Below are 14,098 nucleotides of genomic sequence, written 5' to 3' on the forward strand. Positions count from 1 at the left end.
ACGACAGCAGACCTACGGAATGGAACATTCAAAGAGTCGGGGAACATCCACAGTGAGCTCTTCAGGATGACCACACCCAATTAAACATCTGACTCAGCATCCCATCGATCTTGCCGTTTGTTCTTTTGAAACAATCATGCCCAAAAGCTGAATATATGATATCTACTTTAACTGAGAATCCTCGACGACAACGATGAGTATTAATAGAAAGTTCGAACAATAAGCTGGATTTTTCTACAGCCAAGCTGGCGGTGTTGGCCGGTTCAGCGTGGATGAAATGTTACCATTCCGATTCAGTTGATTTCCAAAATTCGTTTCAGCTGTATGGAGCTGGACCTTAGCTGTGGACGAACAGACGAATGAGTGGACTCATTTTATGGACCAACCCTTGAGTCACCACACTTGTTCTCAGGTCTACCATTGTTGCTATTCCTCTCGGGGACTTGTGCGACGAGGTGCAAGTTACTACTCGCAAATGCGTGCCTCTCGTCCTTGTTATAATAATCTAATTGCGCTTGCAGGTTCTTTGCTCGGCGAATGTCGAGCGCTTTCCAGACAACACAAGACGGTGCGGAAGGAGTAGGAGGGAGCCTCAGGGAGGTCGCGGGCGTGCGGAGATGAATGCCAAGACGCCAAGACTTCGTGCGCGGCGGGGGGTTGTTTAGCGTCTGCTAGCGCGCTCGAAATCTTGTCACCAATGTCACCCTCTGGCATCAACGCCTATCAATCGAATCTGCTACCCAGACATCTCATACATGACTGACGACTGACGACCGGCTACTGACTACCGACCATTCACTACTCTCGGTGATAGATCTAACTGTGTTGGTCGCCCTTCCAGTCGAGCAAAAAGAGATTTTAATCATTGGCCATGTGAGTTTTACTATCGGTCGTCCCTCCATCTCCTCGTCACTGTACCATGTCTGCTTGGGCATGCCATGTCAGAAACAGCTGTCCTGCGGGTCTTGATCGACGGCCGGGAGCTGTCACCCTCTATCTAATATTTGCATTCAAGGCCATCGTGCTGAGATCTGAGGTTAGTCTAAAGATGAGCGATGTGTTATCCCAGCGTGACCTCTCTGAGCTTAAGATCGACTTCGGCCAGTCCTGCTCTCCAATCGGCTGTGGCTGAAAGACGTCACGGACGGACACGATTCTCGTAAAGTCCACTTGAAGAGCCTACCGATGGCACAAAATTCCGCACCGGCTGTTTGCTCGCTCCAAGCTTTTCTGATCAATGGGGATCCTGGAATCCTCACTCATCTCACACTTCACAAAGTAGCTCCGATTTATGGCGGTATCCTGAGTCTAGATAGCTTCCCTAGCCTGGTTCACTTGGATTTATAGGGCTGTTGCTGCATGAAGGCGCTCATTCGCGCGAGGCCCAACACGTCGTCCACAAACGCGACATATCGAGCTAAATTCTCGAACAGCGCACAATACACTAGTATAAAACCACCGTTCCGTGCTAGCCACATTTTCCGCTGACTTTGTGGTAGCTAATCTACCCCGCTTTGAGAGTCACCCTATATATCGACCACCCATGTCGGGTGCGGAAGCGCTCCTGAGACGGGGTACACCCTCTGGTCGCGAATTCTGAATTGTAGCGAACATTTGGACCATACCAAGGAGATGTACGCTAGCTGTACTAACGGTCATGTCAGCGCGCAGTTGAGCCATGCGCGATCGAGGACAAGAGGCGCAGCGTCTTGTCTTGGACCCCCCATACACCACAAGCTACATAGGATTTCATATATCAATGCCGAAAAATGTAAATTGCTAAAATTGCTGAATAGTCGTCCTACTAAAAGCAGCAAAGCAATCAATCATCGCCCTTTCTGTGACTCAATCTCTCAAACATACTCCGCCGTAACACTATCATACTTGACCTGCTTGTACACCAGACAATACTTCGTCTGCGCCGAGTAATACGTCATCTCGATCTCATAATAGATGACATAGTACATCTTCCCATCCTTGCCCAACTTCTGCACCAGCTCACGGACTGGAATGCAACTCAGATCCGCCGTCAGTCTCGCCAGGTGCTTAACCTCTCCATCATCCTTGTAGATAGGGGCACCCTTTTCCTCTGGGTCTGCAAACATGAGGATATCTTGCGCGACAATTTGGCGAGGGCCTTCGGAGACCTTCCAGACTTTGTGGTATTTGCGGATGAAGGCATGGTCTTCGGTGACAGGGCTGCCTTTGGTGATAAACCAGGACATGTCGCAGACTTTGAATTCGCCGTCGTAATCATCCCTGGCATGATCAGCATCTGACGAGAAAAGGGAAAGGGATATTGACCACCAGCTTGTTGCCTTGGCATGCTTGCTGCTATCATACTTGCTCATGATCTCCGTACCATAATGCTTCCTCGCAGACCTGCTGGCTACCTTGACTCTCTCCGTATCGGGTTCCAACTGGCTGAGTCCCTTCATCAAGGCGCCTCGAACGACCGCAGTCCAGCCATTGGGAGGCTGCATGACCTCGATAGCCGGATCAATAGCTGCACGAACAGTCTCGCGAAGATAAGCGTTCTGCCCGAAACCACCAACGAGGAGCACCGCTTTGACTTTCTTCTGGGTGGCTGCAATCTGACCTCGGACCAGTGCTACGACTTCGTCAACTACGGGATCGAAGATTGCTTTGACTTGGGTGCCGTTCATCTTAAATTTGCCCCTTCGGACGCCTTGGGACGGGTTGTCGGCCAGTCCGGGGACTGTTTTGATCGATCACAGTCAGTACTTCATCGAAGACTTGCCGGAGACGACTCACCGGGAATGACAAATTCCTCGCTAGGCCCACCGCGGAATGCCTTCTTAGTGACCAAATCAAATCTTTTCATGGCATCTTCCACGACCTCCTCGTCCCACTCCTCATTCAAGCTCAGCTTGTCAACCAAGGACTTCTGGAAAATGCGGTTCAGGAAGGTACTCCCGCACAGCCTTCCAGTGCCCATAGCCGCCTCTGTGACTTTCAAAATAGGCTTCAGCTCTGTCACAGTATACGAGATTAAATCGACCGTGCCACCTCCAGCATCGCAGAGGACGAAAGTATCACCGACTTGAATGCTGTGAGGATCCATTGCATGCAATGCATAGATCGCAGCAGCCTCAGGCTCAGAGATTATCTGCATGTTTTTGCCCATTCCAGCTGCAGCCGCACACAGGCGGGTCTTGGCTTGGGCCGAGTCTGACCATACTGCCGGGACAGTAATGATGTACTCGATTGGCGTACTTTTAATGATGCTAGCGGGTAGTTTGAATTTGAGTACCTCTTCAGTATGCGCGCGTAGGGCTCCGAGATAGTCGGTGCAGAGCTTTTCGCTTGAAGCGCTATAGCCCGGTGGGAGGGCGTGCTGGTCGGGGAACTGACGACTCAAGTCTGAAATTCCGCGGCTCTGGGTGGGATCGAGATCAAGTTTGAACCATTGGTGGCGGAGGCCGTAGTCGTCGACTTGGAAGCCCCATTTCACTTGGCCCTGTTCGTATCGGAGCTCACTGACATTTCTGTCAGCTCACGCTTGTTTTCCCTCGACAACGAGTAGGGACACTGAAAGTAATTGGGACTGACGTTGGCACCTTATCACTGCTCACCCCTTCAAGGCCGCCATTCGTCGAGTCAGGCCACTGGATGATCACAGACTGCACATCGGGCTACTCCAAATGTCAGCATTGAAATGGTCACTGCCAATGGAAACAAAACCCGTACACGTCGTGTCTGAGCCCAAGCAACTCCAGAAAAGGTCGTGCCAAAATCCACGGCGATGAGGATCTTGCGGTCAGCCGTGGCGTCGTCTTCGATATTCAAGCCCGAAGCGGCCTGCCCAAGAGCCTCGAAGGTGGTCTTTTCTTCCATGTCGGCGTTTCCGTGAACCGAGTGGTACTGTGATAGAGCTTGGATTATTCTTTATGTGTTCACAAGAAGATAATGGTGTCCTGCAGAAGAGCAGATGTAGAGGTCGGTTGAGTTAAAACGGGCGGGGTTTCCATTACCATGAGGCTATCAACGTGACTGAGCCTTGCAAAGACGCCTTTTCGAAAGCAATAAGCCTTGGTTTCAACAGCCTGCGGATTCTGGAAGGTGGTAAGCACAAAGAAGCTTCCGAAATGCAGCACGGCAATCGCCCTAGCAGACCGAAACCCCTACCGGATCAAGCTACTGCGACAATGCAAGTAGGCATGGCCTTCAACACCTGAGCATTCATGATTGGATTATTGGCTGTTCAGATTGGTAGCCTTATGGTGTTCTGTTAGCTCCCGGAGAAAAGTGGGGGCGCAGTGCATGATGCATAAGGCTGCCAGGCTGATTCTATATCGCGCACCATGTGACTTGACGCACCACAGCAAACAAAAACTAGCACTCTCAGCCATGCGCCTGAGACATACGGCGCCTTGTAGCCTTTTGGTCTGGTAGTTTTGAAGCACTCTCCTTGTCGTTTTCCATGGCCGTGGAGCAAACCCAGGAGTTGCAACCGCTTGAAAAGTCGATGATGGCTGCTAGATTTGACGACAGTAGAACCAAAGAACCGGAGACGTGGTACAAGGTCGTCCATAACGCCGGTCCTGAAGAAGTTGCTGAGTCGCCATCGAATAGCGAGGATGAGCTGCACATGTCCCACGGTAGATGTCTTGTCTAGCCAGCACCTGATTCTATGTCTCTAATCCTGAACCAGACGAGAGTACAACCTCAGTATCACGACCATATGGCTCTCAGAAGGTTGCTCTATTAACAACGAAGCCTAATCAGCCGGCCAAGTTGACAGAGTCAGAAAAGCTAGAGCCACTAGAAAAAGACTATCGCGACCTGCAAAAAGCCTACGACGACGCACGACGAGACCTACATTCTTCAAGTCGGGAGAACAGAGACCAGTCGTTCGAATTGCGGGATATCAAGCGCCATCTTGCCAAATCGCAAGAGCAGAACACACAACTCCGCGAGCAAAATGGCCTACTGCAGGAAGCTTACCAGGACCATCGAGCTCGTGGAGAAAAGCTTTCCAAGAGTGAGAGAAACAAGTACAACGAACGTTTCGAGATGTTCGAGAACCACATATCCCACCTTCAACATGAGCGCCACAAACGAGAAACCCATATGGAGTTCCTGATTGAGCAGACCCGAGAGGCAAACGATGGCAAGGAGCGGCTCGAAGCAGAAGCGCGAAAGTTGCAGAGACAGATAAGGGACTTGTCCGCTAACTTGACAGAGTGCAGAGACGATCTACTCCGGCTGCAGCCTACAAGCCAAGTATCTGACAATGAGATCTCCGAGCAATTTTCAAACCTGGACCAGCAGATTGCGGGGTGGGTCGATGACAAAACTGAAGATTCAACGGTGTTGGAAGAGAAGTTCGGAAGCATCAAAACAGTGGACGGCTTACCTGAGATGCTGAGGATGTTTGCAACCCCTGACCACCTACGGCTCGCAAAGAAATACCCCAGTTCGCAGCCATTGCTCTTGCGGTATTTTGTCCACTGCTATCTGCGGACCTTCATCCTGAGTAGCGACGTCTATCTCTTCGGACTTGACGCACGCACCATTGCGCTACTGCAGGGCATGGAGGAAGGGATGAAGCAGCTTGAGCCATGTCGAGGTACTTCTACCCTCCTTGTCCTTGGCATTTGACCCACACCACTGACATAAGCACAGACGAAAAGACACTGCGGAACTGGAGGTCCGAGACCCTCCAAGGTCTACTCAAGATGGACAGCTTCATCGAGGAACAGAGCCGACAGGCAAAACTGGCATCCCAAACCCTATCCTCAGCCCTCTCCGCCCTCACCTCGGCCTCTCCAAACGACGACGACGCAGACTCAGCCGAGCTCCACAAGCAAATCATCCAGCCGACCATCCACCTCGCCACCAAGCTCCGCCTCTCAACAACCGACTACCGCCTCACCTTCCACCCCTTCACGCGCGACCCCGGCAAAACCGCTACAGCCTACCACCACGAGATCCCAAACTGCAGCATGGTCGACATAACGACGCACAAGATCGTCCGACCGGACAGCATGCTCAAGGTCGGTGACGACGGCCGCGTCGGCGAAGAGATGCTCGTCGTGTCGCCGGCGCTGGTGCGGGAACACACGGACGGCAAGGGAAGAGTCATGGTGTGCAAGCCGACGGTTCTGGTCAGGCTGGACGAGCCGATGGGGAAGCGCAGCCGTGGGATCAGGGCGTTGGGGGCTTGGACGCCGAGTTGGTTGGTTGGGGACGAGGGGGTCGAGTGAGGACATTGAAGCTGCTTACGGGAGGCTCGGGATTCAATTTTAGCTTGAACGATCTAGCTTTACTGCCGGTGCGGCCCAAAGTACCTATTTATCTGAGGGATAAAAAGCGCGGCCTTTGAAATCAATGCTTACACGAATGAAGAGTTTTTATCGTGGCCGAGATCAGCGACTTCCACCTCCCCCATCACTCGGCTGCTTAAACTAGCAATCTCCCAAGAATCCGTTTCGTGAAGTCTTTGACTCTATGCCGACGGCTCCGAGGTTCTAGGCACTCGGCACAGTCGACATTGTCACTCCCAACAGGCAAACCGGTCTGGACAGCTTCGCCCGCCTCTCCCATTTCCGACCGTTCATACGGCTGGGTACTAGAGGCACCGTGACGGCTCAAGAATGTTCGCAACGGATTGACCCCTGATCCTTCGCTCAACGTCATTGAACTCCGCATCTATCACACACAAGGGTGCCGTCTCAAGAATGTTCGCAACGGATTGACCCCTGATCCTTCGCTCAACGTCATTGAACTCCGCATCTATCACACACAAGGGTGCCGTAGCACTCTGATACATCGGCGCCATTCATCCAATGATGGCATCTAATGCAAGAACCCCCTAGTCGTGTTCGGGCGGCGACCAAGTTGTCCTCTAAATTGCGCGGTCTTCTCCGCTTTCTGTTCACGGGAGAAGTCGGAGTTTTGGCGGTCTTGTAAGGTTCAATGTTGGGGGAAAGGATCTTTCGATGGAGCGAAATCAAATTCCCCGGACAAAGTGTCTGCGTGGCAATAGTCTAAGATCAATACTTGTTCAAGCAATTGAGTCTGTACAGGAATGAAGAGGGTAGACATACTAGATACATTGCAAGGACATGAATTACACGACACTATCCTACATGATGTCATATCCGGCGATCTCAGCGCTGAAGGACTTGGAGCAGACTTCATCCCCGGCATACTCTGGGGGTTAGTAGTGGGGGGATAATCCAGACCTGGCTTAGATGATGGTTCGGAGACTCCGCCCTGGCTGCCTACTAGGAGGTCATGGGAGTCCGACCAACTCCATCCATCTTCTGGATAAGATGTTGAACAAGTGACTGGCGAAGCCTGAAGATCCAGAAGTTCCAGAACCGTTTGGCCTTGTAGTGCTCGCAAACAGTGAGGCCATACAGAAATAACGCATGCACAAGTAGATATGTAGATATATGATTGGGCATATCTAGACCGGGGCAGCTAAGACTTTTCTGGGCATCCAATAGCCCAGAAAAGCCCCTCAGCGCTAGAAAAACTCCCATGTCTGAGCGATATGCCTTGGAGTGAAAATAAAGCTATATATAGATATAGGTGGGAGGGAGAATAATGATATGGCTCTGAAAGAGAATAATTCGAATGAAGAGCCCACTACTGGTGCAGTGGCCATACAAATAGTACTCGCCATGTCCACCTGTCTCCCGCATATCGCATATCGCATAATGATATCGCATATCGCATAATGATGGGACGGCTGATCAAACAGCCACCAACGCTATGGCCTCATAATGGACCCACTAACCCACAGTCCCACTGTTGCGAGTAGTGCAGAATCACCAAGATCATCCGAAGTTTCGTCGGCTGAAACATCAAGAAAAAGGGAAAGGCGAGGTCGAAATGAGCCTTCGACATCAAGTGCGTTGTTGCAAGAGAAACATCGACCAAGCATTGAATTTTCGGTGGCGTTGGTGACTCGGGGTACTGGTCTGTAAAAAGCATTCCCGGGAGAAACGATGTCTGAGAGTGAGATCAAAGAGGGAGCCGAAGTTTTTTGAGAAAGTAGCGGTGATGGCTCCCCACTCAGATCCGTGGAGCCGAGTCCTTGAGTGTTGTGTGCTGAGCAGAAGTGGGCGAAAGGTCTTAAATCTTCTTCTAGCTCTCTGGGGCTATCATTTGGGACAATTTCTCACTCGAACACAGCTTTTCTGCTCCAAAGACAGTAAGCGTGGTCGAAGGTATGGCAATTATCTCTCTGGCTGTCTAAGACTTGAGCTCGCCCTGCGATGTGGATCATGTGGTGGGCAAGGTTGCGAAGGAGATTTTTCTGAGCTTCACTGAATGCGTTCCCCGTGATGCAGGGTGACTCCAGCCGCTTTTTTGGCCATCAGTTACAGTGAGGCTGGAGATGAATAGACTGGCTTACCTCATCTGAATGGGACACTGAAGTCGAGTACCCTACAGCAATGGTGGTTCTAAGAAGCACTAAGAACGGTGCCTTCAGAACGTCTGCAGAAGCATTTGCCAGTCTTTGTAGATTCAGAGCACGTTCCAGGCCTTGTAATACCTGGCTGCCTGCGAATGATCGAATATTCCAAAGGTCCGAAGAGCTGTAGTATAAGTAACTGGTGTTCGTCCGCCACTTGCGGAGGATTGACGAGGTCTCAGCTAAGACTCGAAGCCCTTTGCTGAGGTTACCGTCTACAAAGGTCGAAGGCAGAAGTTCCGCCCTGGTGGAGGAAAACATCCAGACGCGACTATATGACCTGGGTTTCGCTCTTCCATTTAGGACCCACTGTGCACAGTCCGAGGCGATGCTTCCAAGATCCCAGTGGACTTCTGGGTCGAATTTATGGTTTGTGTTCCCGATCAGGATGATATCAGAGGTTCGCATGATTTTGTCGTACTGCTCCTGGCTACACGGAAAGACTGTACCGTTAGTGATGTTCAACAGTGAATGGGAAACTCAGGGTACCTCGAGCATAGACGTCAAAGTCTTTTAGGGAGTATGAAACACAGTCCATCCATTGATGTTTAGGCTCTCGACCGTAGCGAGAGAGTTTGTTAGAAGTGCATGAACTGCAAGGCCAAGATCCAGAACACTAGGAAAAATCATTAATGAAGGGCAACCATGAGGGTTGCAAACCCACCGGTATTTTCAGAGCTCTGCATCTCAAGCACACCCCTTTCTTCCGCACGATCGCAACTTTCGCATGAGCCATGATGTCAAACTTTGCACGTTTGCGCTTGGGTTTGGTAAGATTTCCAAGAGGAAGTGTTGAGCATCCGGGAATACCTTGGAGGGAACTGAGTGGATTCTGGTTCGTTTGCGCCTCGCATTGCGCAGGACTAGTGGACGACGTGTGATCGACTGGGAGCTTGTCTGGCTGGAAAACTGTCTCACGGTCGATGCCAGACTCTTCAAGGAGGCGCAAAGCTTCAGGGGAAAAGAACTCAGCAACATCGTCCATGATCAGTGTAGTTGAAGACAAGACGAGATAATGGCCCAGTGTCCATGATCTGCCTTGGTTTGGGACGGGTGTAGGTAGTTTTGTACTGCGCATCTGATGATTAGGGCGAGGCTGAAACCGCCACACCGTGGCCCAAATCCAGTAAAGCGAAGACTGTTACACCGAAGTACTTCTATCAAGACTAGTCTTCTCACATACATTCGGTGAGACATTGTTCACTGCCTAAGGTTCTTCACCGGACACATAATGGTACCCTTTGAGGGTCTCCGCCATTCTATTCCATTCGACTCGGAAACTTCACTTGTATTGTCGAGGGCAAATTACATTTTCATACCCCAAAGTCATACCCCATATTTCACTTTTTTCCGTACCCCAAAAGGGTAGACAATTGTGAGTTACCATCTACAGGGGTATGATATTGTGATTACCATAGTGGCGTAGAATTGCTATCTAAGGGTCTACTTTCAGAATTCAACTAAATCCGAGTAAAGACCCCTCATTAACGTCAGCGCCATTGGGACTCCAGAATCGCGATAATTTTCTTGTGGGGCGCGTTAACGTCGCATAGGAATTGGCCTTCGGGGCGGGATTTCGGGGCGGGATGGGGTAGGTAGCCCTAAAACTCGAGCCAAGCCGGTAGCCAAATAGCCTCTGAGTGACGCTCCCAGCCTAAATATACTCTACCCTACTAGAAAATATCTAGCTACATACACTTGCCATTTATATCTACATGTTAATAGTAATTTACATTTCCATACCCCAGGGGAATGGTATCTTACACATTCACACCCAAAGTTTGGTGAGAGGTATGAATATGAAATGATTGGCTATGAACATTACAAATGGTATTCATGCTGTTTCTGTCATGGGCGGCAAATCATCGATCCTACAGCCTCGCCACAAAGGTGGTGTGGGGCAACATGCTGCCTATACCTGCTTCCCCCTTTTCTCCCTCTCATCGCATCATCCTCAACTTTATTCCCTTCACTGAATTCTCTCGAAAAGTTTCATCGACTGTCGCACGTAACGAAGCTTTTTTAACTCCTGTCATAAACTGCCTATCTGTGATATGGAGATGCAACCATTAGAGACCCGTCTTGCTGGTCGTCAGCCCACTCTGGAATCCCAGCGGTCTGCTCATGACCATTCTCAACCCAACACGCAGGCTCCTCATCGCTTTTTGTATAATCTGGTTCCTGCTAGCCTTCGGCGGAATCCCAGCAACTTTCAAGGGGGTAGCGAGGTCGATGCCGCCCTCGCTGCGGCGGCAAAGCAACATAGAAACGGTACTCGCTTCTTGAATGAGTACGCACATATTAGCCGTCGAAGCAAGCTTCCGCTTCATAATATCTTCGACCTCTTTGTGCGATTACCTCCAGGGACCAGTACAAGTCAGTCCTTGAAACGCTGGTTTCGCCAGGTTGTCTCTGCTAATAAAGTCGTCCAGTAATTGAAAGACGGGACTTCTCAGCAAATGACAAAACACTAGACGACTGGCTGGACTGGGTACACATGGTGTCAAACGTACAATGGGAAAATATGTTCGTGATGTGGTTGGTATTTTCTTATCAAATGCGTCAGTCGTTGTACCCGATTGACTTATGAGTCAGCTCATGTACAGTGGAGAATGCCCCCACCAACGCCGAACCCGCTTACCGGCTACTTACGTTCATGCCTTCGCACATCGAGCGACTCAAAGGAGTACCCCGTAGGGCTTTGGCATACCTTCTTTCTCAAGAGCCAAGCTGGAAAATTTCCGCCGATCTGCTAAGTGGTATTGCAGAAGCAGCCGAGCACCCCTCTTTAGAAGTGGAGGGATCTGTGACACTACCGTCTGAGGGTAAGTCAAGCCAGCTTTCAGACAGCGCTCTTCCCCACAGCCAAAGTGGCTCTGCGGCCTCAAGCCCTCTTCCCCACAGCCAAAGTGGCTCTGCGGCCTCAAGCCCGACTCAGACTACAGATGCCATGGACGGTACTTCGAACCCTCTGCCCACCGAATTCACTTTGTACTGGCAGTCGAAAGCTCCAAGATACAGTGGTGACTTAGATACCTACATCTGGCAGCCTTACCGAAAGCCTCCTCCGTTCACCTTCGTTAAATTGCATATTGTCAACACAGAAACACCGCAAAACTTGAGGATGATACTTCTCTTTAAAGAGACTCGCTCCTTGTGTGATTTCCGGAATCGACACCAAAGTGTTGCCCGACAGCAGGTTGCCACCGAAGCCTGGTCGTCTGTTACTGAATTGGCACGATCGATATTGGCGGTGTGTGAAACGATACTGTCAGACATGGTCGACTTCTTGCAATGTACCTCGAAAGAAATAACTAGACTGGTATGCTCGACATACGAAGAAGATCATGCATCCAGTTTCAAATGTGCTGATGAAGATATAGACATTCGAGGGCCGCGCCTATCCTCGTGTTGAAAAAATACAGTATCTGATACACATGAATGATTGCAGGAAACGAGCGGAGCTCGATATGAGGCAAGACGCTAAGCAACTTGAAGATGTCATCAAGACCATCCAATCACTAGCACCGCCTCCACAAAGCCTGGACAAAGAGATTAAGACGTTGGGCGCTCGGACAGCCGATTTCAATTACATTCTCAAGGAACTTGCGATTCGTGGGACAGCCATTGATAGCCTGCAAAAAGAGGTGAGTGCAGGGAATGTTAGACAGGACACCCCTAGACTATGTTTGTCCGCTGACAATCTGACCGTAGATCGAATCTCAAAATAGCCTACAGTCACGCAACTCTTCTTTACTGACATTTCTTGCCGCCGTATATATACCGCTAGCTTTTGTCACCGTGAGTAAGTTTATGTATTCGCTACAGCTGTCGACTGATTTCAAGCAGTCATTTCTCGGCATGAACATTACCGAGACGTCAGCCCCCCTCATCCCCAGTTCAAGCAGCATTCCATCCAATAATAGTCAAAACAACAGCACTCAGTCAAATAGTACTCAGTCAAATAGCACCCAGTCGAACAGCAGTGCAGACGACTCGACTCCACTTCTATGGGACCTTCGATGGTTTGCGATACTGTCGGTGCCGCTGTTATTCGCGACCATAATCCTTCCACTGATCGCTGGTCCCCTCGTACGATGGCTTCTGCAGACGTACCTCAGATTCAGAAAGTTCTGGCGCTTTGCCCTCCCCGTCACGGTCGCAGTGTACATCGTTTGCTATTACTCATTATCTGAGGTTGAGGGGGGTGAGGTTATCAGTCTCATTCTGTTCAGCATATGCGACGTTTCTGTAATTTTGATTGGGGGTGTTCGAGCGCTCCGTACTAGAGGCACCAAGGGGAAAAGAGTGAGATGGTGGATGTTTGTAACGTTCTCAATCGGATGTCTAGCAGTTGACCTGCATTAGCATGAACCGGGAACCATTCTTGTGGGGTTTTGTTGCTTGGGGGGTATTGTTTCTTTTGTTCCTATACTCATATCGAGAGGAGTGGGTAGCTAGGAGACCCCGTACAAGCTCATCATCGTGAGTTCATCAGGCTACAGACTACTTTGACATATTGGCACAATTTTGCCATGGCGTCGCTCAATCGCGGGTTGGCACAGGGCACATATCTACTCAAGACATCTACATATTCTAGTAGCGACTCAGTCACTTCAAATTCATTATGTCCTTGGTAATTGATAGCAACACTCATGTCTCTGGTCCGTAATCAGTCACCATACGTACGTCCTCGTAGCATAACGGCAGTGTATCAGACTCACAACTTGAAGATCCAGAATCGGGATCTCGATACAGGTACCACAGACACTACAAAATTAGATAAGAAAAATGGCAATCTTCACACCACTTCGCCATGATACGGTACAAAGCAAATCATAGAGGCACCATATCGAACGCTCGATGCTGCGAAGGGCAGATTATCCGCAGTCTTACAGACGGACCACCTATATTATACGGCTGATTAGCAGCGAGCCCAAAGAGCTCTCGGCTTGCGGCACGAAGACACCACACCTCGACAAGATAAGTTGAGCCACAAGCGCCATACGCTTCTTTGGAACAGCCACGGGCGAATATGGCCGTGCGTTACGAGAGAAATGAGACCACTTGACATTCGAGCAGAGATCGACTGCGTACACCACCTTCACTCCGTGGCTGCTGTTCGCTTCGGGCTGAGGCTTTGAATTGTAGGCTTTGATATCGCGACCGGAGCATGCTAGTCGTTGGACTGGGGCACTTTGATGGTTCCAACAAGTATTGGATCTCGGAAAGACGGTACGCTCTCAAATAAGCTAACCTTGAGTAATACTGCACTAATGCGTATCAATGCATTCGCGATCATTTTCGGCGATCTCGCTAAAGGAGAAGATGATGGAGTTGATACACATTCATACATTATAGACAAATTCGGTACTAGGGTGACCTCGACTCGAGGCTCGACCTTCTTGGTTTCTTCCATTCTTCCTAAGACCTGCCTCGAGCAAATGTATCCCAGGGCGCAACAGTTGAAGCGCGACCTGGATCATTCTACAGATCCCCGAACCTCGAATCAGACACGCAGGCCACGTCCAGTCTCTCTGCCTTCTTTCCTTTCTCCCGGATCCGCTAAAAATGACGCCAGTTCTCACAGGCCGCGGGACCCTTGACGAGAACGATGAGCATAACACCAATCACGATCAGAGGACG

The 14,098-nt window shown here is 50.2% G+C and overlaps 3 protein-coding genes across 3 annotated transcripts; 2 read left to right on the forward strand and 1 right to left on the reverse strand.

Moving 5' to 3' along the window:
- Positions 1-1,853: 1,853 nt before the first annotated feature.
- Positions 1,854-3,858, reverse strand: HO133_007603 (uncharacterized protein; the record flags this gene model as incomplete). Its single annotated transcript, XM_037298473.1, has 5 exons — positions 1,854-2,259; positions 2,305-2,719; positions 2,776-3,500; positions 3,574-3,656; positions 3,712-3,858. The coding sequence occupies 5 exons, from the start codon at positions 3,856-3,858 to the stop codon at positions 1,854-1,856; spliced, it is 1,776 nt and encodes a 591-aa protein (XP_037155809.1).
- Positions 3,859-4,444: 586 nt separating this feature from the next.
- On the forward strand, positions 4,445-6,230 carry HO133_007604 (uncharacterized protein; the record flags this gene model as incomplete). The annotated part of the gene is made up of 3 exons (XM_037298474.1): positions 4,445-4,622; positions 4,676-5,593; positions 5,650-6,230. The coding sequence occupies 3 exons, from the start codon at positions 4,445-4,447 to the stop codon at positions 6,228-6,230; spliced, it is 1,677 nt and encodes a 558-aa protein (XP_037155810.1).
- A 4,878-nt stretch (positions 6,231-11,108) lies between these two features.
- HO133_007605 (uncharacterized protein) lies at positions 11,109-12,375 on the forward strand (the record flags this gene model as incomplete). Its single annotated transcript, XM_037298475.1, has 3 exons — positions 11,109-11,774; positions 11,836-12,099; positions 12,352-12,375. 3 exons carry the CDS (start codon positions 11,109-11,111, stop codon positions 12,373-12,375), a joined length of 954 nt encoding a protein of 317 aa, XP_037155811.1.
- Positions 12,376-14,098: the final 1,723 nt, after the last annotated feature.

Source organism: Letharia lupina (assembly GCF_014066315.1).
Source record: "Letharia lupina isolate WasteWater1 chromosome Unknown contig_4, whole genome shotgun sequence".
Taxonomy (NCBI): domain Eukaryota; kingdom Fungi; phylum Ascomycota; class Lecanoromycetes; order Lecanorales; family Parmeliaceae; genus Letharia; species Letharia lupina.